Source organism: Fonsecaea multimorphosa, assembly GCF_000836435.1.
Source record: "Fonsecaea multimorphosa CBS 102226 unplaced genomic scaffold supercont1.12, whole genome shotgun sequence".
Lineage (NCBI taxonomy): Eukaryota > Fungi > Ascomycota > Eurotiomycetes > Chaetothyriales > Herpotrichiellaceae > Fonsecaea > Fonsecaea multimorphosa.
This window is the reverse complement of record NW_015971646.1, coordinates 512,383-535,848: the sequence shown is the minus strand read 5'-3', so window position 1 is coordinate 535,848 and position 23,466 is coordinate 512,383. Positions and strand designations below refer to the sequence as shown.

Below are 23,466 nucleotides of genomic sequence, written 5' to 3'. Positions count from 1 at the left end.
TTGTCTCTCTGTACATAATCTACCTTAGGTACTAGGTAATTATCGGTCTACAAGCAGCTACCTACCTAGGTACCGATACTGCGCCCAAATATGCAGGTAACGCTGGTTTTCCGTCACGGCTCTCATGGGAAGGAAAGGGTACAGGGACGTATTTCGTCTATGTGATGCTCCCGTGCTCCCGTGCTCTATGCTCTATTCTCTAGGCGTTATTCGGTATTCCTTGTGCTTTATTCCCTCTCTTTCATGAAGCAGATCTCTCTTCCTTGTCTCGAGGTAGGTAGTATTAGTCAATCAATCCCATCGCACATATTCTTTCCCTGCCATTTATTGACACGACTACGAATACCTCCCCTCGAAATAACCCTCAAGCAACCCCTTGCGCGCGGCCCCGGCGTCAGCCTCGACGTGTTGCGCGATCAAGTCTCCCAACCCCACACGGGACAGCCGCAGTTCGTATTCCCCAAAGTAGTTTGGTGATTCGCTCGTCTTGCGGAAAGCCAGGCTCTCAAAAAGCGCCATGCTGCGTGAATTCGTACCGCCGATCTTTACGCGTAGGTCGTTGAAATGGCGCTGCTGTTGAGGAACCGCGGAGGAGGCGGCAGGAGCAACACGTTCCCGCTGCCGAAACTCCGCCAGGATCTCGGACTCGTGGTGCACAATGTACTTCAGAAATGCGACGAGTGCGGCTTTGCCAAAGCCCCTGCGTTGCTGGGCGGTTTCTGCGATCATGAGTTCGAGTTCTCCCACCACGAGGATCTCGCCATGCGAGGAATCGTCTTCGTCTTCGATGGTTGAGATGAAGAGGTTTACGTCCCCGATCATTGCGTCAATTTCACGGTGAGGATCAAATCGTTTTCCCCCTTCCTCTTCTCCTCCTGGCGCCTGTGGCTTTTCCTCGCGGTAGCCAACGCCGTCATGGCGATGCGGTCGACAGATGATGAACGTCAACTTATCCGCGTCCTCGCGCCAGCTGCGTTGCATGGCATATTCTTCTTCCAACCTCAGGGGTTCAGAGGCTGTCGCTTCTTGGATTTCCTGTTTTTCGACGGCAAGAAAAAGTGAGAAAGGATATCAACGACGGTGCGAAGTGACGGTATGATCCCACGAGTCGAGTCCTGAAATCATTATTGACACGTACAGGATCTTTCATCCATCCATGGTATTTGGGCACATGGTGGGCTGAATAGGGTACCAAGACCACTTTCGTCGTGGAGACGCCTAGTTTGAGACGGAATGGTTAGGACTTTGAAAGGCTACCGATACAAAGTGGTGCTACTTACAGGTGTGTTCGTTGATCCGCATGGTCTAGATCTATCCATCATGGCGTCATGGTCGCGAGTATCATTCAGTGCTGTACAGATCATTTGTTTTGGTAACTTGGAAATTTTGCGATTTTGAGGCGGAAAAGTTTCCGGGGCCGTACTCGGTACAGCCTCGCCATCCATCGTATTCGACTAAGCCGGGTCATGAATCTCAAACCTAACCACCTCAACTTCCAACGTCTCTGCATCGACCAAGACAAGCTCGCCAGTCTCGTGAAACCGCGGAACCGCAATCAGTCGGACTTGCTGTCCATCAGGACCATCGATCACCGTGGTGTCAAATCTCGGCTGGTTCCCCACAAAGAAGACATGCGGACACTCTTCAATGACGAATTGATCGCGATCCTGGAACGGATAGCACCATAGTGTATCTGGAGCGGTTGGGGCACCACATCGCCAACGCAACATGCTAGCCATGACTTCCAATCTCCCGTCTGCGCCTTTTCCGTCCGGGCCTCCAAAGTCGATGTATTTGAGGATGTCGTCCACAGGTTGACCGCTGTTGCCCATGAATCGCCATCCGTCCACGTCACCATCCCAAGGGTTCGTCACACTATCGAGCCATCCTGGCTCCTCTTCTTCTGGATCAGCGAGGTTACCAGTAGCGTAAGCGCGAGAGTGCGGCAGCATGGCTGGATGGATAGGTTGTTGTGGTAAGCTTGCATTTGCAGGGTCTTGCTCGCCTGCCATTATTGTGATTGGTATGCTGGGGAGGAGTTCGGCGAGGAACTGGTCGAGATGTGCCGTTGGCGTCGGATTGTACACAGCCGCGTCGTAGCCGTATTTGCGATTGCCAGGTTTCTTGCCGTCTTCGATCGACGTTTGATGCCCTGGCAGTAGATCGGAGGCGATAGAATTGCCCGCGATTATGAGGCGAGAGATCTTGCTGGCCGCTTCCCGATCGTCTTCGTCCAAGGCTTCTGCGAGCAAGAACTCAGAGAGAAGTGAGATATTCAATGTGTCAGCCTCGGTCTCTGAGAAGTCAAGCCCGCTAATAAGAGCGATCTTCTTTCGCTGGTGATCGACCTCCATTTTTGTGTCGTCCTCATCCTCCCGTTCCCACCTCCTCGGCTGTCGTGGTAGGTCGGGGATGTGTAGATCCAGCACATCAAAGTCTCCATTTGCGGTTTCGGTGCCCAGCACAGCGACAATGACGCCGGTGACCAGCAGGTTGCTTTTCAGCGTTGCCCCCGCGAGCCGAAGCCGACCAGATTCATCCTCCAGCATGACCTGCGTTTCTCCTTCCGCCGTAAAGTACGACTTTCGTGGGGGCGCGCCTGCGACCCAGTGCTCTTTTGAGATATCCTCGAGAATATTTGGTTTCAGAGGCATGTCGATGTAGATTGTCCCGACCACCCAGCACAATTGGCCTTGACGGACGTCCAGCACTCTGTCCACTCTCTGTGCTTTCTCGCCCGCGATCTCAAAGTCGGCCCAGTCTCCTTCAGCGATCTTCTCCACCACAGGCTTCAGCTTGGCCAGGCGCAGAAAGTACATGTCGCCAAATTGCTGGTGGTATTGCTTGGTGTCTCCTCGAGATAGTCGGAAGGAATAGAGGGGATTGTAGGAGGATGGGGCTCTCCGTCTCTCGTCATATTTGTCGTCCTTTTGCCAGGGTCGAAGCAGACTCTTGAGAGGAGCCATTTTGAATGAGTCTTTGAGAAATCGTGTCACAATGGCCTCAGTTGCATGTATTGAGTGTGCCTTGATAATATGGCCATTGCTACATGAGAAACGCGTAAAAGCGCGTCGCAATTAACAAGTTCGCGACTGTGCCAAATGCTCCGCCGGACCTTGCTACGGTGCCTTTCCCCGCGAAACGCACTTTCAGATCAACCACTGGAACCTGGTTTCTAACCATGAGTTTTTACATTTTTCGAAATGCTGGTTCTAGCATCTAGTTCGCTGAGGACCTGGGAGTCCAACGATTTCTCTGGAGTATGCGCCATTCAAGACTTCGGGATTTGCTTTGTCGCAGTTGAAGAGAAGAATGAAGGCCTTCCAGCCAGCGGTCCTCGATTCAGCAACCTTAGATTCTCGGACAAGAGTGAGTCAGATGGCCTTCTAAGGTTGAAGCTGAAGGTGAGTTAGATGGGGACATGGAGGACCTCAAGGTTGTGCCAGTCTTTATATATGTCGTTCTCGTTCTCGTTCTAAGTGACCGCCCACCATATCTTGTTCGCTACTCTATTCTTGCGAGCATCCCTCAGCATCACAAGGATTTCCCCAATCAATTAGCATCGAAGTACTCGTCACAATCACCAGAATATCAACAATGGCTATCCGAATTCCCTTGGCCGCTGCCGTGATATTCACCGTCATGCTCCAGGTGACCGCCCTTCCACGCCGCATATTACCTTCCGACACAACAGACACCGCTCTGGGAGGCGGGGACCATCTCCAAAATACCACCGTCGACCTTCTGCCATGGGTCTGTCCTAACCCCGACGCGGAGCTCGACCCCATAGAGTGCCCGGAAGGCACAAAGGGCGGGATTCCGAAACCAAAGAATCTGCAGCCAGTCATGGTAGGATGCCACAATCTCCCATGCCCCAAGGACTGGGTGTATTACGACGCGGGCATGCCGAAATTCGAGCACACTTGCCCCCGACATGCGGTTGTCGCCAACGCCCACTGGCGGAAATACTGCCGTCTGCAACCCCCGGCCTACATTATGCCAAACCCGTGGTGTTCAACGGGCGACCAACCGTGGGATAAGGCGATGGACGGCCCCTCTGTTGAGAGGTGCTGCGGTGAGTGGGTGAGCATCAACGACCCCTATTACAAGGAGTATCCCACCGTGCCGGTGATCGTCAACGGCACCTACGACGGCTTCGTGGAGAACAAGTTCGAAGACGGAGAGGAGATGCGGAAGGTCATCAAGCCCTCGGCGTGGGAGTTCAACATTGAAAACCCCTTCTGCAAATCCTGGATGGCCGAGGATGAGGCTCAGTTTCAATACTTCATGCAGAACCTGGCCTCCTGGGATGTCGACGACGCGGATCTGGAGGGCCATGGTGGTCCCAGGTTCAATATGGTCTGGGACTTGGACTCAGCGTGGGGGCACCTGCCGCCCTGAAAGCTCGCATAGCGAGATACATGCCTAGGTGGTGTGGGAACTCTGTGGGCATTATATATCAGTTCGACTGGCCGGGCCTGTTGTTGGTTAGGAGGATCTCGCTGGAGAGAAGGTGTGCGGTTGTGTCTCTTGGCGATGGCCGTGTATTGTATAGAAGAGCGAAATCGGATACAAATCCACCCCGACCATAAATTGATTTCTCCCTGTGTCCGTGTCTGTGCCTCTACCCGCCCCTACAGCTTCGCCTTGGCCCTCAACCACATACCGTCCGCCTCAGCATGGACATTTCCCCGACCATCCTCGACGACGCCATGGACCCAGATTTTCCTGTCGCCGTCGACTTTGGTGATCCACGCCCTGGCCATGACGGTCCCGGGCGTGGCGACGGGTTTTTTGTACGAGATGTTCAGCGCCACGGTGAATGTCGGCGCGCTGCCATGACGGAGTTGCTGTCCGATGACGTTGCCCATGGTGCTGTCCAGCACGGTGGCGATGACCCCGCCGTGCAGTGTCGCTGGGTGCGCATTCATGCCTATGCCGAAGGTGTAGAAGCGCTTCACCTCACCCCTCATCGCCGTTGTCTGCCCGTTGGCGCTCTCCCCTTCTGGCCCAGGTGGCCGGTACATCGAAAGCAGATGCGTGATGGTCTTGTCCGTGTTCCACGTCTCAGCCATCAATGAGTGGCCGTGGCCCGGCTGTGTCAGGGTGCGAGACATGCTGACGCGCCGGAACGTTGGGTCTGCCAGGTGTGGTCGGCACCATGGTATTGACTGGAAGTGCTCCAGTGTCGCGGCCGGAGTCGAGCCGGGCTTATCTTGATCCGCAGAGCCCATGGTTGCTTGTTGAATGCTTGGAAATGTGGGTTGGTGTGGTAGTGGTGGTAATTAGTAGAAAATGGCAAGCCTCAGCCCTCTCTCACGGCTTCATCTTTTTTTAGGTAAGGCACTGGTCATTGATTCCACCCTGACGCCCCGTCCAGAAATCAAAATCCAGAATCGGTAGTTGTGTCGTTCAGCAAAGATTGTTGTGCTGTCCAGCAGGAGACGAGGGAGAGAAATAGAGTGGTGAAGCCGAGAAGATGCTGAGAGCCTCGTCTCATGGCGGTTCGACTTTACCTCGGTACAGAGGTACATACCTAAACGGCGAGGTAAAAGATAAAAGCCAACATGCAAACAACGAGTCCGTCCTTCAACATCATCCATGACATTCCGAACATCGGACCTGAATGTCGCAATGTCGGCCGCTCTCTGTACAGATTCGCAAGGCTCACTGATGCTTAGCCTTGGAGCCTCTGTATCGGTGTAGCGGGCCTTTGGCCTTGAGCGGTGCTTCATCCTCATCCGACTCCTCCTCTTTGTGCTTGTCTTTGGATTCTGCAAGCTCTTCTTCTTCCTCTTCTCGGTCCTCTTCCTCTGAGTTAGAAGTTGTTTCCTTCTCAGAGACTCGCTGAGATTCTTCCGTTTCCTCCTCGATGGGACTCCTCCATTCATCAGCCTCCGACTCGTGGTCTTGTTCCTCCTCTTTGTCGTCCTCGTCTTTTTCTTCCTCTTCACTGGCGGCTCGCGCTTCGAGGTATTCGTCTTCCTCAAAGTACCTGTATCCTTTCCAGACCCATTCCCGGTGGCCTCTGCCTCGCCCAATCTCCTTGACCGTTAAAGGTGGCACCTGGTCCTCCGGGAAGACGCTGACAAACTCGTCCTCGCCGGTCAGGATGCGGGGGATGTTCTGCCTCGTCGAGTACATGATCTTTTCACTCCTGCCCTGCTCAATGATGGACTCATCGTCCAGCCCGCGAATGTCGCTCCCCCTGTTGGATGCGCCGGCTGGCTTCGAGACACCCACGACCGTGGGGAAGGGTGCGATGCAGGTAAAGTCGAGAGTCTGCTCTTTGCACATGGCCCCCATGCCGTTGTCCACAGGATCATTAAAGGGAACCATGCTCTCGGTGAAGACGACCTTCTCGGCGCCCCTGAGAGAGATGGCGTACGCGGCCGTGCAGGAATTCCAGCTCGACCGGAAGTAGATGCGCGTCTGGAAATTCAGGTAGTCGTCCGAGTCCTCTTCCCAGATGGACATGTCCGGGTGCACGAATTCCGAGCGGGACCACGGTGGGAGGACGGTCGGGTCGTCCATCACGACAAACCTCCTGTCGTTTGTCTTGTCCGTGTCGGCTGCGCAATGCCCGAACCAGATGATGTCCCAGTAATCGCCGTACGGCGACAGTGGCTTCTCCTCTTCGGGCTGGGCCGTCACGAACCGCGTTGCTTGTGCCGCCTGCATCATCTGGTATTTGATGGCCAGGTCCCAGTCCGCGTCGTCTTCGAACACCATGGCCGATTGGATGTTGTCCCGCACCATCTCCTGCATGACGTTAAGGTGTGCCCGCCAACACCCTGTGGCACCGGCGTCCTGGGTAAAGCTCTATCGAGACACCGACCCGTTAGTTGTTTGCTGATCGAAAGACGATGTCCCTCCCCCAGCAACTTGGGCAGGTACTTACATGTGGAAGAGCCTTGACCGACACATCTGCCCCTGCGACCCCGTCGCGGACTTCAAACGATATATTCGACAGCCGAGCCTGCAAACTGAACGCGTCCCGCTTATCACTCCTCTCGGGCATAGAGATGACAAAGACCTTGGCGAAGCCCAGCGTCGAGTTCATGGCGTCGTCCATGTTGTTGCCGAGCTCGTCGTCCTGTCTGTCCGTCGCCACGTCGTTGAAAACGTCCGCCACCCGCACGTCCTCGAAGGGGTTGGGTTCCTCCACGTCGTCGAACCGGCTATTACTGCTTCCACCAATACTGCCACGTGCGAGTCCGTTACCATCGTCAACATCGTCGCCGCCGAATCCGAGAACTGCCGCCGATGCATCAAGGTCCGGAAACGAAGGCTTGAATCGAGCCCCGATCAGGAACACGATCGTCAAGGTGATGGCGAAGCCTGCAATTTCGAATCGTGGGAACATGGCTCGCTCTCTTGGGGCACAGTCAGGATATATCGCCAAGCTCTCTATCTATCTTGTCTGCCTTTTGTACTATCCTTTGCCCTGTTGGATAGTATTTGTTTTGAGCGAGCTTGTCAAGGGAGGGCGGGAGGGTGCCTTCTTCGTGCGTGTTCCTGCTCACGCGCTGGAATGTGTAAACTTCTCTCCCCCAGTCGCGTTCCTTTCCTGGAAAAGCCCCTTCTTCGTATCGTGCACGGCGCGTGGCATGGCACGTTGGGTGGAATGACCACCTTGAGCTCGAGCAGTCGAGAACAGCCAACCCCGCCTCGCCCCTTAGCCTTGTTGTAGACCAATTTCAGGCTTCGAGGCCGAAAGCACATACGAGCAGCATTGCATAGCAAGGTGGGAATGGCCTAGGAGTCATCCACTTCCAACGAAAGTCGTCATTGCCGCCATGGGATGTCGACATTCCTGAGACATTGTCCCCGCCAGACCGTATTCAACCCCCTTGCGTTGTGCACTCGGATAGAAACAGATGCCTAGGTACCGTAGCAAGGCTGCCTTTATAGGACAGCTGCTGACTTGACAGGAGAGAAGCTTGCGTTTCTGTCGGGTCGTATGTCATCAACTTCTGAATTCTGTCTGTCTCGTGGGCTGTGACTCAATATGTATGAATATAAATATACAGTCAGTATGAAGTCCCCTCACATAGTCCACCATAACGCCCAAAAAGGGCCTGAGCTTCCATTCAATAGAGGCATCCGCAACGAACTTCCCCACCGGCTTTCCATTACTGCATTAGTGAGTGACGGGCCTAGAACCTTTAGGTTTAAAGGTCAGGACCACCGCCGTCCTCATAGACAATATTCTTCTGCTGCGGCTCCTTCTTGTCTGCACCATCAGAGCCCGCCTCGGCAGCTTTCTTAGCCTCGTCCACCTCGTTCTCGGACGGGTGCGGGATATCCGCCTCGCACTTGACAGTCTTGGGCGGCGCGGCCTGCCACCGGATCTTGTTGTGCCTGATGGCGCCGACGTTCAGATCCTGCTCGACGCGCTGCACGATCTCGGTGGCGAAGCCATATCGCTTCTTGGTCCGGCGCGACTCGTCGTCATTGTAGCCGATATTGACGCTCGGCACCACCGCGATCCGGCCGTAGCCGCACTTCCAGAAATCTTTGGAGAGCAGTAGGGGCTCGCCCATGTGGCATTCGTCGCCGCGTGAGGCTCGAAATGTCACGTTGTGCTGGAGGAGTGGCTTGGCGGTGAAGACTGCGCCGCCGTTCCAGCATGAATAGACCTGGAGGGAGGCCATATTGTTAGCATCGACGGCGAGCTCGGAACATACTATTGTGGCGTGGCAAAATAAGATCCTTTGGTGAGAGAGACTCCTGCTTACCTGGAATGGCACCCGAGCTTCAAATCGCGCCTTTGTTTTGGGGTCGTTGCGGAAAAGGGTATTGTTGGGGTCGATGCTACCATCCTGTGGCGCATAGACAAACATGTCACCTGTCATGCCACGGGATGCCCCTACATCGACGAAGGTCTCCCCATAATTGGCCCAGTCCATGCCACAAGTCATATCGGCCTTTTGATAGACCTAGGGCGGAATCGTTAGTACCTGCCAACGACAACCCCTGCATCACCCACTGGACGACTCACTTTTTGATAGATGAGTTCTAGAATGTCATCCGTGCAAATCGCCAAGTCGTTCAAAAAGACGACCGTTGTGTCGGGGTCGTAAAGTTCGGGCTGCCGCACCAGCGGGTCAACAGCCAGATTTCGCAAGGCGGCCCATTCGGTGATATAGTCTTTGCCCGGCTCGAACGGGTCAATGTTGCTTGTGCTGAAGTAGTATGTGACCCCGAGCAGCTCCAATTCCTGGCGAATACGCGCCAGAATCTCCAACGTACCGTCGGAGGAAGGACGAGCAACTATCGACAAGACGCAGTCTTGTGGTCGAAGGAAGCGGATGGTCTCGACAACGGACGCCAGCAAGCGCGGCAAGATGGGGGCGCATTGGTGGAGGTTGAGGGCGAAAAACCACCGTCTCGGCGGCGTGTCCCATCTCGTCGCCAAACTTCTCCGGCGGCGCAAGATCTCATACCGTTGTTTCATCGGAAGGGGACATCGCAGTCGCGGGAACCGTCTGTCGCTGGGGTCTGTGATGGCCCTAATGTAAGGCTCAATGATGCGCATCCTGTCTGCGTTCAATTCTGCTGTAACCCCGGGAGCGTCCCATGGCTCTGAGTAGAAGTTGAAGAGTCCGTGTGTGGGACTGGTGTCGGTGTCTTCAACGACATCGCTGAGTTCAAGATCGGAAGGGCGATCACTCCCGTTGAGGCTGGCGCCCCGGTAGATCAACTCTTCTACCGCGCCGACTTTCGGCTGATACGAAGAGAATGGCCCGCCAAGGCAGGCAATAAATATAATGCAGACCACCAATATAGCCAAGTATGTCCTGTCTACGCCTCGCACAAACATCGCGAAAGGCAGAGCCATTATTCGACCCTACGACGCGGAGCAGTGGTGACTGACAGAAGCATGAGAAGCCGGATGGCACGACACAGCAAGGCCTGGCTCTTCCAGTTTCGAGGTTTGTGACGCCGGTTCTGGCTGCTGGATGAGCAGGTCAGATGGGCAAGTGATGGATTCCTGCCAACTACTCGTCCTGGAGGAGCCGCCACCGTAAACTGGCATCTGTTGGCTCGTGGGTTGCCGTAAAGTGGCTCTGATAGAGACACATGAAGAACAATCGGGTACGTCGTCTTAGCAATCTCGAAGTTACAGGCTGTAACAGGGCCCACGGCGAAGTTGCTGCAGGAGCCCCTTTTGTTGCTCTAGCCTTTATCTCGAACAGTACTAGACGGTCCCCACTGTCGCGACATTGATATTGAACCCCGGCGCTAAGGAGGCGAGCAGGGGTAGCGATTGACTGTGGGAGAAAAAAAATATAATTCGCATGCAGACTTGTTATCTGGGTCCAGCCTGGGCAAAGGCTACAGCCATATATAGAAGTTCTTGGTATCAACCCTTCGGGAATTCGAGCTCTTTGGCATGGGACTGAGTCTTGCTTCGTATAACCAGTGCAGGACAAGATGATCTTTCCAGGTTGCTTTCAGCGTGCAAGGTCGCACCCAACCAAAGACCTCGCTATGCTCCTCCGTAGACAAGGGAAGCTGCTACGGCGGACCTCAAGACAGTCTAGTGCAAACTGTAATTTTTTTCGAAATCGCATCCATGGATTGAGTGACTGACGGATTCCCATTTACCAACTTGATAAGACGGGTCTGAGGAGGCGTACACCTAGACTGTGAGGTGCAAGATGGGCCTAGCTGAGCCGAGAAAGTATGTGTTTTCCATTCTAAATCAGAAAACTTGACGCAATCCGTCTGGGGTGGCAGATAACGACACACCTGCGCTGATTGTTTCCACCTTCGATTTCTGTGTCACTCCTAACTCGTGTCGACAGGAGGCAAAAACTCTCCAATGATCCCCGGAACCTCGCATGGTCCTCTCAGTCCTCTGCCACGTCCTATGGCCACCGCCTTATGACCCAGCAAGGGTGGTCGCAAGGGCAAGCACTCGGCAAGCGCACCACAACCTCCCGATTCGGTGCTCCTAGCGATGCCGAACGCCTTGCGGCCGCCCAAGTTGGAGTGCTCTTCAAAGATGACAATTTAGGCCTGGGCGCAAAGAGGAAAAGCGGGAAGGAAACCGTCGAGGACCAGAAGGTCGGATTGGATGCTTTTCAGGGCCTGTTAGGGCGACTGAATGGGAAGAGCGAGGAGGTGCTCAAACGAGAGGAGAAGAAGATTGAGGACAGAAAGTTGGAAATGTATGCTCGCGGAAGATGGGGTGGCATGATTTTTGTGAAGGGCGGGGTTTTAGTCGGGACTATTGACGAGAAGCGGCGAGTGGAAGACATCGCAGAGAGCTCTCCTTTGCTGGAGGATAATAAATCTGCGGCTGAGTCATTATCGCAAGATCGAGAAAAAGCTACAAGCGAAGAGCGTGAAGAGCGACAGCAATTGAAAGAAGAGAAAAGACGGCGGAAAGAGGAGAGGAGGATACGGAGAGAAGAAAAGGCTCGGAGAAGAGCTGCAAAGAAAGCCAGAGACGACGGTCAAATCCCTCCAGTCCACAAGTCTCCTCTGACTCAACCGCCTGATGAACCCATGTCATCTGCTGCGTCAAACGACGAAACCGAGAAGCCCCAAAGGCCAAACCAGAGCAATGGGAGACGAAAGCACGAGTCTTCGAAACATAATGCAGACACCGAAGAGAGGAACTTGTCTGTGTCGACTTTGGTGGCGGTACCCAACAAACAGAGCGTCACGGTAATGAAAACTGGCCGACACTTGCTTAGAGGGCGGAACATCCAGGCCAAGAAGATGGTAATGGCAGATATGAAGGGTCTGGACGAGATTTTCATGAGATGAGTTCTGGAATTCGAAGAAGCTTTTCTGAGCGTTTTTGCAATGGAGTTGTTGTCCCATAGTAGACCTAGAGGTGTTCTATGGTAGACAATCCTTTAACATCCAAGCATTTGATATTGGTCAATTGCACATTACAGATATTGTGTCATTCCTGCTTTCCATTGACATCGCTCTAGGACTCACCGCTATCGTGCGGACATTGCTCTTAGATGGGTTCGGTCCTGAGGGAAGCGACGACGTCGACTAGGAGGCGGTAGAGTTGACAATCACTTTGAGGAGAGCAACATAATTCTGTTCATCTGACTGACACTCCCTCCTAAGACCACGGTGAACCAAGCCTGGACGACATGGACCTCTTCGTCCTCGACTTCCTCAATGCTTAGCTTTTCTCTACGCATTGATGGTGGTGACGATGTCCGTCACCCTGAGTCAGGAGCATCCAATTACCCTAGGCATATGATCGGCCTTATCGCGAAGCTGCTATCGATAATTATCTGAGCAGCAGAAGGAGATGTCAGAAGGTCGATCGGGTCGATCAGCTCATCTACAACTGCAGTGAGGTGATGATATCGCGCAACAATATGACGCGTCAACTCCGGGTTCGCGTTCGTGATATGGGGATGTACGCCTCTCAAGCCCCTCCTGATCTGAAAAGGTTGTCAGAGCACATGTCGACTATTGGAAAAATCTCCATGCAGAATGCTCCGAACTTCCTGCGAGCACTTGGACACGTCCCCGGACAGTCTCGACCAATATGTACATGCTAATACATTCTAGCAACATCGCCCGACAGTTTCATCCCCATGTTGTCGATCCAATCGCGAACCATGCGAGGTTAAATGACCCTCGAGGGATGATTAAAAATTGCCAATCCACTCGCTGGAAGCGGCTGTGGGTTGTTCAGGAGTCAGTCAGACTCATCATCCTCAACGGGGTGGAGCGCAAAGATTCAGGACCCGACTGGACGGACCCTGTTGGATGTGCATTCCCCCTGGTCCTTGTCTGGATAAGATATGAGATACACCGATGATTTCATTTGGGTTCATGTGCTATTGGAATCTTCCATGTGCTGTATGACGATCAATGGAGAGGCCAAATCCTTCTTGCGGAGGGGCGCCAGCGGAAAAGAGTTCATTCTTGTATGATGAAGGAGGGCGGCTTGGATCAACGGTCCGTGCAACTCATTCAGCCTAATTGCCCCGACCTACGAGTGCATACGAGAACTCTAGAACATGTGGCATCGAATAACTCGGTATTTACGAGGACAACTTGACACCGATCAACGCACGTTTGTTTCGACGCGTCTGGGTACGGAGTAGTGGCAGCCTCCAGCGCCTTGGGTCCAGCTGAGATACCTAGGTACCAAGCCACGGCGGCCACAAAAACTGACACAAACAAACACCTTGCACTCAGCTCAGCTGCAAAAATCGACGCCTAGCCTATCGGTGACAACCTGAAACACCGATAGCCCGCAACTAAGGGTAAGGCCGCACATGCTTCGAGGGACATTTCGATTCTTTTCTGATGATTGGGTGGGAGGTCCCGCGATTTACGCGGGTGGTAAAGAGTATTGACTGCACTTGTACCAGTACTTGTACTTACGCTTACAACGGTGTCAGGTTTCATAGTGTGGAGTACTTGCGGCGCACATATACGTACATCCGAGTGGACGAGACATCAATCCTGGCCCAGGCAACTTGTACTTATACGTGTGTGTACAAGCCCAAGGCTTCCTACCTCGCTAACCCCTGTAGTGGCGTCTAGCCCCCGAAATTCGAGCCAGCCAGCTATCGCTCTGCTATCATTCAGCCCTGGTAGCCCTTCGAAGCACCGATTCTGCTGGTCGGTCAGGAGAGCCCGATCGTGCCGAAGAGAGCCCAGACCTGGGCTTCTGTCTCATCATCAGCCGACGCCTACCTACCAAGATACCTTCCGCGGACCAGAACGTTGATTGGTGACGAAGCACTGCACTCCTGAGAAGCCCGTCTGCAGCCCTATTGACTAACGTGGCTTTTTAGGTTTTTTTTCCCGCGGGACAAGAACAATCTTCTTTGGGAGACAATCAAAATTATTCAGGGGACAGAGTTATGAGTGACACTGCAATATGGCAGGATCAACGACAATAATCTTGCAAAACCGCTGAATGATAAGGTCTCTCAGCTAGGACATGGACGAGACGACGATCAGTCAATCAAACAAACAGAATCTCTCGTCCAGGTGCTTGATGCAGCCAAGTTCCAGACCATGCTGTACTCGGTACCTGCAGAAGCGTCCCCTGAGATGGGGCCCACATATATGGGTCCAAGCTGCCGCAAAGGGCTAGATCCGTCATGTTTTGCTGCGCTGTGACCCTCAGCTGCAAAAAGGAAGAACTGAACGCAACACCGCATCCAAAGGCCACCGGGGAATGACACAAGTCCAAAAATAAGCAAGATATCTAAGCAAACATTACAGTTGACATGGGTGTACGAGGTGCCTGCAGACGAATCGATTGTCTTCTTTGCTCTGTGGAGACAGCTCAGAAAACGGTTTGATGGGCCGATATTGGCAGAAGTCTTGTCTTCTTGACGCGTGTGCTTTAGGCCCCAAAGCTACGAGTACTCGTCAGGTACGGAGCAACTTGTACGGGGTATTGGCGTTGAATAATGTCCTCATGTCCCAGCTTAATCCCCGGCATCTCATATTGGGTAAGAGTCTCACAATCATTGAGAAGCCTCCAGCTGCTTTGGGAACCGTGGCGGTTACCCACTTTTTAGATTCGCTAAACTAACGGAGCTTTTTTTCTTCTCTTTCCCCCCTGATACTTCGATCAGATCAGAATGGAGACCGCTGGCGCTTCGGAACTCACAGGTTCCACCCAGCGTCCGTTTCCCTGGCGCGCCTGGTCAACTCCTTGCTGGTCGGCCTCTGGGAGAGAATGGGGGGTTGACCACCCAGAGGCGCCCCACGTTCACATCCTTCTACATACATATACACACGGCTCAAGCTCAGATCGAGTCATTTGTGTTCCCGTCTGTGTGCGCACGTGAGTGACGTGTGTCCAAACGTCGGGCCACCATGTTTTCGATGCTGACGAGCACTGTTCGCAAGAGACCGTCGAGCATTCTTTTCATTCTTTTATTGCCGTTGATCACACTCTTTTATTTCCGTTATGTTGTCGTGCAGCAGCACAAGACCGAGCAGCTTGTCACCGATTTACACACATACGTGGCCGAGTACCCTCTCGACGTCGCCCTCCCAGATTACGCCTCGGTGGCCAACCAAGTGGCGGCTCTTTCACAGCTAGCTGGGCTTTACATGCGAGAGCAGACTCTCGATCGCAGCCGTCTCAAAGATTCCCTGGCTCACCTTTTCCCCTGGTGGAAGGAAGATAAATTGGCCTATGTGCCGTGGAAACACCAGACAAAGCAGAAGCCCTGGTCAAAGGAGAAGCCGGAGCTGAAGACGGGAATCGTCGTCTGTGTCGGCGACGGCAATGTGGAAGACGCCCTCTTTTTGATCACCAACCTGAAAAAAGTGCTCAAGAACGAACTCCCCATAGAAATCGCCTATGCCGGGGATTCAGACCTGTCACCCCATACTCGAACCTTTTTGCGGGCAACCAGCAAAGACATACAATTCCTCGACCTGACGAAAATCTTTGACAACTCCCTCATTGGCCTCAAAGGCTGGGCCACCAAACCTTTCGCCCTAATAGCCAGTCGATTTCCACAGACCATCCTCGTGGACGCAGATTCTGTCTTCTTTTCACACCCAGAGCGGGCGTGGACGGATTACGAGGGCCTGAGAGAAACCGGGACGTTGTTCTTCCACGACCGAGCGGTGACCATGGACCGAAGCGAGAACCGCCGGAGGTTCGTGGCGGAGCAGCTCGTGCGGGCCGGGCGACAGCCCTCGCCGCGGCTCAACAGCAGCTCGCTGTTCTACAAGGGTTACATCGGCGAGGAGGCGGACTCTGCGGTGGTGTACTTTGACAAGTCGCGACCGGAGCTGTACGTGACGGCGCTGTTCGCCGCGTGGATGAACGTGCAGGACGTGCGCGACGCCATCACCTGGGACACGTTCTGGGGGGACAAGGAGTCGTACTGGCTGGCGGCGGAGCTGACTGGTGTGCCCTACGCGTTCGAGCCGTGGCAGGCGGCGCGCTTCTCAGAGGCCCTGTCGACCCCGGAGGCCGAGGTGTTCAAGACGCCGCGCATCTGCTCGCCGCACATGGTCCACTCGACCGCCGACGACGACGAGCCCTTCTGGACCAACATGGGCATCTGGCAGAACAAGGAAGACAAGTCCCTGGGCTTCGCCAACTGGACACACTGGTACCTGGGCGCGCCCATCGACACCGCCATCGCCACCACCGCCGCCGCAAACCTCACCCATGAACCCATCATCCTCGAGGGTCTGGACGCCAGCAACGTCACCCTCGCCCGACCTCAAAACGAGACCGAGGTCCTCGCCACCCAGGCCGCCTGGAACTGGCGCGACTGGACCCAGGACGCCCGCGGCTGCCCCCAGCATGACGAGACTCGCTGGCGGCCCCTGTCCCGCGAGTTTCTTGATCGGCTGCACAATATCATCACAGAAGCCGAGCACATCAGATATGCCTGGACGAGAAAGAAAATAGAAATGAGTAATTGAATCGGTATTGTTTTTTTTTTCTCGGAGTGTCTTGCCTTTATCGGAACAGCCGGAATGGGATCGATTGGATAGGGATGGGGGTCTGGGCTTATACCAGGGCCAAGGACAAAGGTCCTTTTTTGTTTGGTTTGGATAGAATCACTCCATAGAAGGGGAGTTTATGGGGGGGGGAGTTCATACCATTGTGGGTTACGAAATATAATTCTTATGTCCTGTCCTCTTTCTTTTCTACTTCTATCTCCCATCTCCCTCTTCAGCTTCCAGCCTCCAACCCTCCTAATTTCATATGAATCAGTCATGGACTAAGTCCATATGACGCGACAGGGTGCTCTTCGAACCCGACCTCCCTTCTCTGGAAGTGGGTGGGACTACTTGTTGAAAAGTTTAGCGTACGAGTAACTGTGTAGGCAACTTATGTGTCGAGAGTAGAGTAGGGCAGAGTAGAGTTAGAGAGTGTAGGGAAAGGAAGAGGCGTGTGAAAGTCCATAACTGCATCTCAGCGCCCGAGTATCCGTCCGCCCGTCGTCTAACGATGCTCGTGTGGAAGGTATATGTACTCCGTACTTCGCATGTGTACTCTTGCCTCTCAGGGATTACTTACCCTCGGTCAAGAATGGCACTCGAAAGAAATACACTCGACACAGGTAACGTTACGCATGCATCGCGACTACAAAAACAGATTACTTCGTCCGCTCTCATGGGCTCGTCGTTGTTGCTATACCTCTATGTCTATTGCGTATGACTGCCGATATTCAGGGGAAGACACACACATACTCATACATGTACAGCCAGAGCTCCTTGCGCGTCCATCTGCCGATCTACACGGACTCTGCGAAGATCGACATTTCCTTGCCTCCGGCACCCCCCTTTCATCCCAGCGCCACCTTATCGATCCATGCCAGGAAACTGCCTTGGAAATGATTCCGTGTCATCAAATAATCGCATCGAAGCCGAGTTGACACTCGCATCGTCAAACCAGTCCGTTACACTTTTTCAACTCCCGACTGCCGTTGGCGCCTCGATGCTTCTTCTGTTGGAGGGACTTTTAGGGCCTTTATCTTCGCAAAAGAAGTCAAAAAATGTAAAGGGGTTTGCGAAAATCATTTCCCCGGCTAAATTGTTGTCAAATCCTCCTCGTTCTATCCCTGTGGTGTCTTTGACCACGTGAACACTGGATGATGTGACCAGTGCTGTTATTATAGTCGAGTCAGACCGGTCAGAGTGTCGGCGTGTCATTCTTGATGCGGTAGGCGGGAAGTTTGTTTGTATTCCTCACTCCTTTTCTAGCTTGGACCAGGGTTTGCCTCCCTCCTGGTTAGCTGAGGAAGGATTACTTTCCCATCTCATGCCCTTCATAGGACAGCTCCGGCCTTCCAGTCCCACTTTCCATTCGCGTACGTGAGCTCTTCCTTGGACAGGCCCTTGTATGGAGCTGCTATGATTTCAGAGTAGTACGACGCGACCTCCATAGTACAGTCCAGGACATCTTTGCTCACGGCCGTGTACCGCAGATCCCACTCGGTCTTGTTCCGGCTGGACATGTCGGCCAGGAAGGCACCATCCAGATGGGCGACGCGGGGCAGCTGGCTCACGAACTTGGAGAGGCTCGCGAGCTGCATGATCTGCACGGTCGAGTCGGCCACTGAAAATGTCAGCGTCAGAACGTCGTGGCTTGGCCGCCGGTCCCATTTGGCGATGCTGTTGGCTATCACGACCTTGCCCTCACCGCACGGGTCGTTGATGGCTTCGGGCGTCATGGCCGCCGTGCCGAAATCGATAGGCCCCGACATGAAGCTGAGGTAGAAGTGATCGCCGTGTGCCGTCATGATCATCATCTCTGGCCGGTACATGGCCAAGTCGTCGGTGCACCCGATATTGATGTGGGATCGGGGGAAACCGACCCATGCGTTGAGGTCAGAATGTGCTTCCAGTTGCAACGGCACCAAGTTGGTCCCGCCCGTCATCCGCCCGTTCGCGCTCAGGCCAGAGCCTCTCAGCTCGTCGGGAACTTTTTGCTCGTACACAAAATGACACCACCCGTTGAGGGTGTGGCATTTGAGCACCCTCAGCGGGTTGAAATCGTAGATGAAGTGGATATAGTGGCTGGGCCACTTGTAGTGGCCTGGCGAGATGGGCTCGTGCTCGTTGATGAAGAAAGGTGCCCAGTTCTTTTCTGCATGTGCCCTCTGCGTCTGGCCCGTGATGGTCAAGACGGTCGTATCATTGGAAAAGGGCCGGAAGATATACATCGCCCGGTCTCCAGTGATTAGGTCGAATTGCATGTTGAAGGTAACAATGGGCTCCGCGTCGTCAACTCCCTCTTCGAGAATTACTCGGGGATCTTCAGGCCCAAAGTAGCGGTCGCCTTTCTTGAATGGGGCGGGGATGTTGAACACCGTGGGGAATTTGATCTCTTCGCTCTGCCACTGGATGGTGTAATTCTTCAGCTCGTTCCAGTTTTCGTCATGGAGTTGGCCCGCCAGGAAACTGATGACGGGTTTGTGTCGGAGGCCGTTGTCGTAGAAGATGACTCTGGTGACGGTCAGGTAGACCTTGAACTTCTCGATCCACACACTTGACCCGGACAGCCTTGCCCAGGTCTTGGCCACCATTTGTCGAAATGTCAGCCCTTTCTCCTGCTGGGAATAGTCGATCATCGGATGGCCTGCCAATGATCGTGCAATGTGCTCCAGGTCATCCTCGAGGTACAAGCTCTTGTGCACCCGCAACTCGCCTTCGTGTCTTAAGTCTTCGCATGTGCGGCTTGCAAGGTCTCCGGTGTTGACGAAGCCGGTTATAGGTATCGACTGAAAGCCTTCCTGGTCGAGATAGGTCTGCTGCCGGAGCGCATGAGGCAACCGGGACTGTTGGGCAATATGTTAGCTAGAGAACATTGCGGCCACTTTGTCAGACGCTGCATACCGAGAGAGGTTTGACGTCGAGAGCTCCAAGAAAGAAACGAAGGCATAGGATCCCGCACAGAACTGCAATGATTCTGACCTTGCGACTAGTCCATGGGATGTTCCCAGGCATCGCATACTGCTGCAGGATATCGAGCTTCATTTTTACCGAAGAGGATGAGGATTGCATGCTGAGATAGATACAGTCGACCACGTCCGTGACTCCCACCTCATATTCGCAACATTGCCAAGTACCTTGAAGCACCAGGGAGAGTTGTCGTCCGACGTGAAGTAATACTTAGGACATGGCGGGATAAACAAAAAGGTAAATGCCACTTGAGACACACTTTCCCCCCTGAGGTGACAGACAGCCAACTGCAAAGAGCTAGCCAGGGCAGATCCGGGTGCGGATCTGTTGAGATATGGACGACACGATAAGAGCCTCTGAGTCAGTTTTGACCTACAGTAGTCCATGTCTCCACGGTGACCAGCCATTCGTGGTCATGAGCGGCAAGAGCGTTCCCTGGTCGAATCGTGAGTGAAGCCCCTCAGGTACAATCATTCTTTTTGGAATAGGGGCTTTCGATAGGCGAGCTAGAGCGTGCAATTTCGGATCGAGGCAGCGGACCCCTAGTCTGTACTTACGTGTATCGAGTACCTCGTATTGAGTAAGGTAATTTTCAGGGGTTTAAGGGCCGAGGCTGTCGGGCTATATAGCCAGACTCCACTTCTAAGAACCCTTTCATCAGCCACTAAATTATGGCGACATGGCTGACGCCACCAAAAGTCTAGGATCCAAACAGGCTTAAGCCGTTTTTTTCTGCTGCCGCAAGCGTCAGGAGTCGTGTTGGCTGGTGCAAAAGCCAAGTCGGGTGAAGAGAAGGTGTCCCATCGTCGCTCCCCTAGCGAATCCTCTATACGCATACGAGTAGTATTCGAGTCGAGCAGGTTCGATCTTTGAAAAATCCCAATAATGGCATGGAGATGAATCATCAGTCAGTCCTACTAGTACACTTCCTTATGACATCACCTTTGGACTGTCACATGCATCGAGGACTAAAGGATCCGTAGTGTTAGATCAGCGTTCGTGAGCCGGTGCGGACGAGGAGTAGCGAGTACCTGGGTGTCCTGCCTGCGATCGACAAGATAAGTCAGAGACTGAGCCATACGCACCGGTGACCGGCGCTTCCATGTTCCCTTTCTTTGTACGTCGATCAAGGCGACTACCTCAGTAGGAAATTAAGGGCACGCAAAGGAGACGACTTGCGTAAGCAGCATATTGAAGTGGTGAGCTGGCTCGTGAGCACCGCGATAGCAGTGGATACAAGTTATCATGTCTCTGCCAGAGCGTTCATTTTACTCCACGACTCTGCTTGCATATGGCAGCACTCCAGCATTATCATAGTCAAGAACCAGGAAAGAAGCATTTACTTCCCATTCCGCATGAACGAGAGTGACCCCTCGGAGCTGCCGAAGCTCAACCTGCCCGCTCCTCCCACGGAGAAATCATTGTGGAAAACTGTGGACATTGGACAGCTCTGAACCTCCAAAAACCGCCACCACATACCTTGCACCACCGTGTGTCGAGGTCCGCAGGCGATTGGCAGTTGAAACATTAAGAGTCCGTGCTTCGTATGAGCGCTTCACTGGTACACCAGGCGTCGCCTTCCAGGCACAACTTAAGCAAGGGGTTGTTGGGGGTGTTTTCCGGGCCCTTTGTTTGCTGATCCTTCCCCTGCAGTTCACACGCTTTTTATTCGTCGTTAGCCTCTCTCCATCTGTGGGCCTCCGTCCGGGTACCTGGCGATCGTGGCACAGGGATTCGGCGCCAGCATTGGCGGAGGGCCGTGCCAAAAGATACGAACAGGGTTTCTCATCCCTTTGGAACTTTCGACAATCATCATCGACATAATTACGGATTGGAACAGGAGAGGAGCTGTTCTCCGTTGTGTGCTAGGTTTGGGGTCAGCATTCTCAGTGCACCATTCTGGGGACCTTTCCAGCCACGCCAGCTCTGGGAATTTGGCCAGATGGTAAAGCAAACTTTCAGGGGTGCCCTCTTCCCTACGCTATGCTGGTTTGGACTCACCCGCTGACGACCTCACAAGTCTGGTACCTAGACGCCCCTTTGCGACATGATGACTGAAGGCGGCGGCAAGGCCTTTACGAGGTCTCGGTCGATGAACAACGGAAGGCTGAACTTTGCAGTGCTCGGGAATGGCGGTAAGAACAGTCCCTGTTGAATCTTAGTTGGGCTGGCTGAGTACTGATTATCAACCCATATATGCAGCTCAATGGTTTACCATGTCTGTTCATAGGTTCCTGCTATGGCTAACGCCGAGCTTTGCCTCGAAGTCCGCATCGGTGAAGTCATCGACGTCGAACCTGCCCGACAAGATATCCGCGCTCGACGGCCTTCGAGGCATTGCATGTCTCATCGTCTTACATGAGCACTGGACGTGTGCAGTGGATGATCCCTGGCGACCATACGCTATGCCCGAGCTCGCCACTGGCTTCATGTGGAAACCTTTTGTTATGCTATTATGGGGTGGAGAGGCTATGGTCAACTTGTTCTTTGTCATGTCAGGCTACGTGCTTTCCTGCAAACCGCTGGGGTTGCTGTACTCATCCAGCCCTCAAGCGATGTACGAATGCATTGCGTCGTCGATTTTCCGCAGGACATTCCGCCTTATGCTTCCCACACTGGCGGTGGTGGTGATTATAGCAACCTTGACGCAGATGCGGGCTTTCGAACCTGCAAGGTACGTATGCAACGACATCAATGCGGCACAGATCGAGGCGTTTGACGCAAGGAACAACGTGACTCAAATGATCGAGGATGGCATCCTGGAAGGGAGCCCACAGCCTCGTCTAATGCGCGAGGAACCTCCACCATTGGCAGACACATTTTTGGCACAGGCTTCGGACGTCCTTACTGAATTCTACATGCTTGCTCGAGGTTCAGTGCCTGGAGAGCCGAGTCAGCATGACTACTTTGTCTACGACGCGCACGTGTGGACGATTCCCGTCGAACTGAAGTCGAGCATGGCCATCTTCATGCTCATAGTGGGAACATCGATGCTTTCCAGTGGATGGCGGCTTTTTTTCCACACGGTCATTGCACTGTTCTGTGCATCGCAGGAATATCGCAGCATCTGTCTCTTTGTTGGCGGCATGATTATCGCGGAACTTGATTTGGTTCGAAAGCATTTTGGACGTGTGGCACGGTCACAGGGACGTGGCCCCATCCTCGGAAGGCAGTCACTCTCGCCATCGTCGTCGCCCTACAAGAGTCTAGAATGGCTTCAGCAACCGGATGTCCGGTCGGCTGCATGGGGCCTCTGTTTTGTTGTCGGCTTATACATCCTCTCCATCCCCCTTGTCGAGCCAGTCACGACTCCATCATATGTGTTCCTGGCTCGTCTCCTCCCAACTTACATTGTCGAAAAGAACAGGCTGATCCGACTTCTCGGGGCGGTTATAACGACATGGGCGTGCATCAACTCGGACATTGTCTCACCCATCTTCAACAACGAAATCGCACAATATCTGGGGCGAATTTCTTTTGCCCTCTATCTCACGCACGGGATGTTGATCAGGTCGCTGGGGTATGTGGTCATTGGGAGACTGCGGTCTCTCACAGGGGCATACGTCCGCGAGGACACGTCTCTTGCTCAATTTATGTTTATCTGGGTGTTTGGCTATATCATGATGCTGCCGTTCTTCCTGTGCGTTGCGGATCTGTTCTGGAGGACCATCGATGTGCCCTCGGTCAAACTGGCCCGGGACATTGAACGGCGTTTGAGACGGCAGCACCAGGAGGAGGATCGGTGGCCGCGGAACAAGGCTCCGTGACATTGCTTGTTGTCATCAAAAGAATGCATGTGGTGCATGGGACGGGTGTTTGGTGTTGTTGGTGCTTTTCTTGTTAGCATGACTCGAACACCTTGAGTTGCAGTGCTCAGTCGGTCAAGGCGCTGCTGAATGAAGTCTCTGACACATTCTCCCAACCAAAAAGAAAGCAGGGTTCGACGACGACGCCTTGAGGCTTCTGTGATACGTAATACCCATTTTCATATCCACGTCCGTCTATATCCACGTCCATCTATATCCACGTCCATCTATATCCACGTCCATCTATATCCACGTC

At 53.6% G+C, this 23,466-nt stretch overlaps 10 protein-coding genes across 10 annotated transcripts; 4 read left to right on the top strand and 6 right to left on the bottom strand.

The window, feature by feature from the left end:
- Nucleotides 1-336: 336 nt before the first annotated feature.
- Nucleotides 337-1,302, bottom strand: Z520_06555 (uncharacterized protein; the record flags this gene model as incomplete). The annotated part of the gene is made up of 3 exons (XM_016777055.1): nt 337-1,035; nt 1,139-1,218; nt 1,281-1,302. The coding sequence occupies 3 exons, from the start codon at nt 1,300-1,302 to the stop codon at nt 337-339; spliced, it is 801 nt and encodes a 266-aa protein (XP_016631900.1).
- A 152-nt stretch (nt 1,303-1,454) lies between these two features.
- Z520_06554 (uncharacterized protein) lies at nt 1,455-2,966 on the bottom strand (the record flags this gene model as incomplete). The annotated part of the gene is made up of 1 exon (XM_016777054.1): nt 1,455-2,966. One exon carries the CDS (start codon nt 2,964-2,966, stop codon nt 1,455-1,457), a length of 1,512 nt encoding a protein of 503 aa, XP_016631899.1.
- Nucleotides 2,967-3,597: 631 nt separating this feature from the next.
- Nucleotides 3,598-4,401, top strand: Z520_06553 (uncharacterized protein; the record flags this gene model as incomplete). The annotated part of the gene is made up of 1 exon (XM_016777053.1): nt 3,598-4,401. The coding sequence occupies one exon, from the start codon at nt 3,598-3,600 to the stop codon at nt 4,399-4,401; it is 804 nt and encodes a 267-aa protein (XP_016631898.1).
- A 233-nt stretch (nt 4,402-4,634) lies between these two features.
- On the bottom strand, nt 4,635-5,234 carry Z520_06552 (uncharacterized protein; the record flags this gene model as incomplete). Its single annotated transcript, XM_016777052.1, has 1 exon — nt 4,635-5,234. One exon carries the CDS (start codon nt 5,232-5,234, stop codon nt 4,635-4,637), a length of 600 nt encoding a protein of 199 aa, XP_016631897.1.
- Nucleotides 5,235-5,667: 433 nt separating this feature from the next.
- Nucleotides 5,668-7,366, bottom strand: Z520_06551 (uncharacterized protein; the record flags this gene model as incomplete). The annotated part of the gene is made up of 2 exons (XM_016777051.1): nt 5,668-6,822; nt 6,902-7,366. 2 exons carry the CDS (start codon nt 7,364-7,366, stop codon nt 5,668-5,670), a joined length of 1,620 nt encoding a protein of 539 aa, XP_016631896.1.
- Nucleotides 7,367-8,174: 808 nt separating this feature from the next.
- On the bottom strand, nt 8,175-9,826 carry Z520_06550 (uncharacterized protein; the record flags this gene model as incomplete). The annotated part of the gene is made up of 3 exons (XM_016777050.1): nt 8,175-8,642; nt 8,742-8,942; nt 9,005-9,826. 3 exons carry the CDS (start codon nt 9,824-9,826, stop codon nt 8,175-8,177), a joined length of 1,491 nt encoding a protein of 496 aa, XP_016631895.1.
- Nucleotides 9,827-10,667: 841 nt separating this feature from the next.
- Z520_06549 (uncharacterized protein) lies at nt 10,668-11,784 on the top strand (the record flags this gene model as incomplete). The annotated part of the gene is made up of 2 exons (XM_016777049.1): nt 10,668-10,690; nt 10,815-11,784. The coding sequence occupies 2 exons, from the start codon at nt 10,668-10,670 to the stop codon at nt 11,782-11,784; spliced, it is 993 nt and encodes a 330-aa protein (XP_016631894.1).
- A 3,054-nt stretch (nt 11,785-14,838) lies between these two features.
- Z520_06548 (uncharacterized protein) lies at nt 14,839-16,416 on the top strand (the record flags this gene model as incomplete). Its single annotated transcript, XM_016777048.1, has 1 exon — nt 14,839-16,416. The coding sequence occupies one exon, from the start codon at nt 14,839-14,841 to the stop codon at nt 16,414-16,416; it is 1,578 nt and encodes a 525-aa protein (XP_016631893.1).
- Nucleotides 16,417-17,768: 1,352 nt separating this feature from the next.
- Nucleotides 17,769-19,479, bottom strand: Z520_06547 (uncharacterized protein; the record flags this gene model as incomplete). The annotated part of the gene is made up of 2 exons (XM_016777047.1): nt 17,769-19,280; nt 19,339-19,479. 2 exons carry the CDS (start codon nt 19,477-19,479, stop codon nt 17,769-17,771), a joined length of 1,653 nt encoding a protein of 550 aa, XP_016631892.1.
- Nucleotides 19,480-21,620: 2,141 nt separating this feature from the next.
- Z520_06546 (uncharacterized protein) lies at nt 21,621-23,171 on the top strand (the record flags this gene model as incomplete). The annotated part of the gene is made up of 1 exon (XM_016777046.1): nt 21,621-23,171. The coding sequence occupies one exon, from the start codon at nt 21,621-21,623 to the stop codon at nt 23,169-23,171; it is 1,551 nt and encodes a 516-aa protein (XP_016631891.1).
- Between the last annotated feature and the right edge of the window lie 295 nt (nt 23,172-23,466).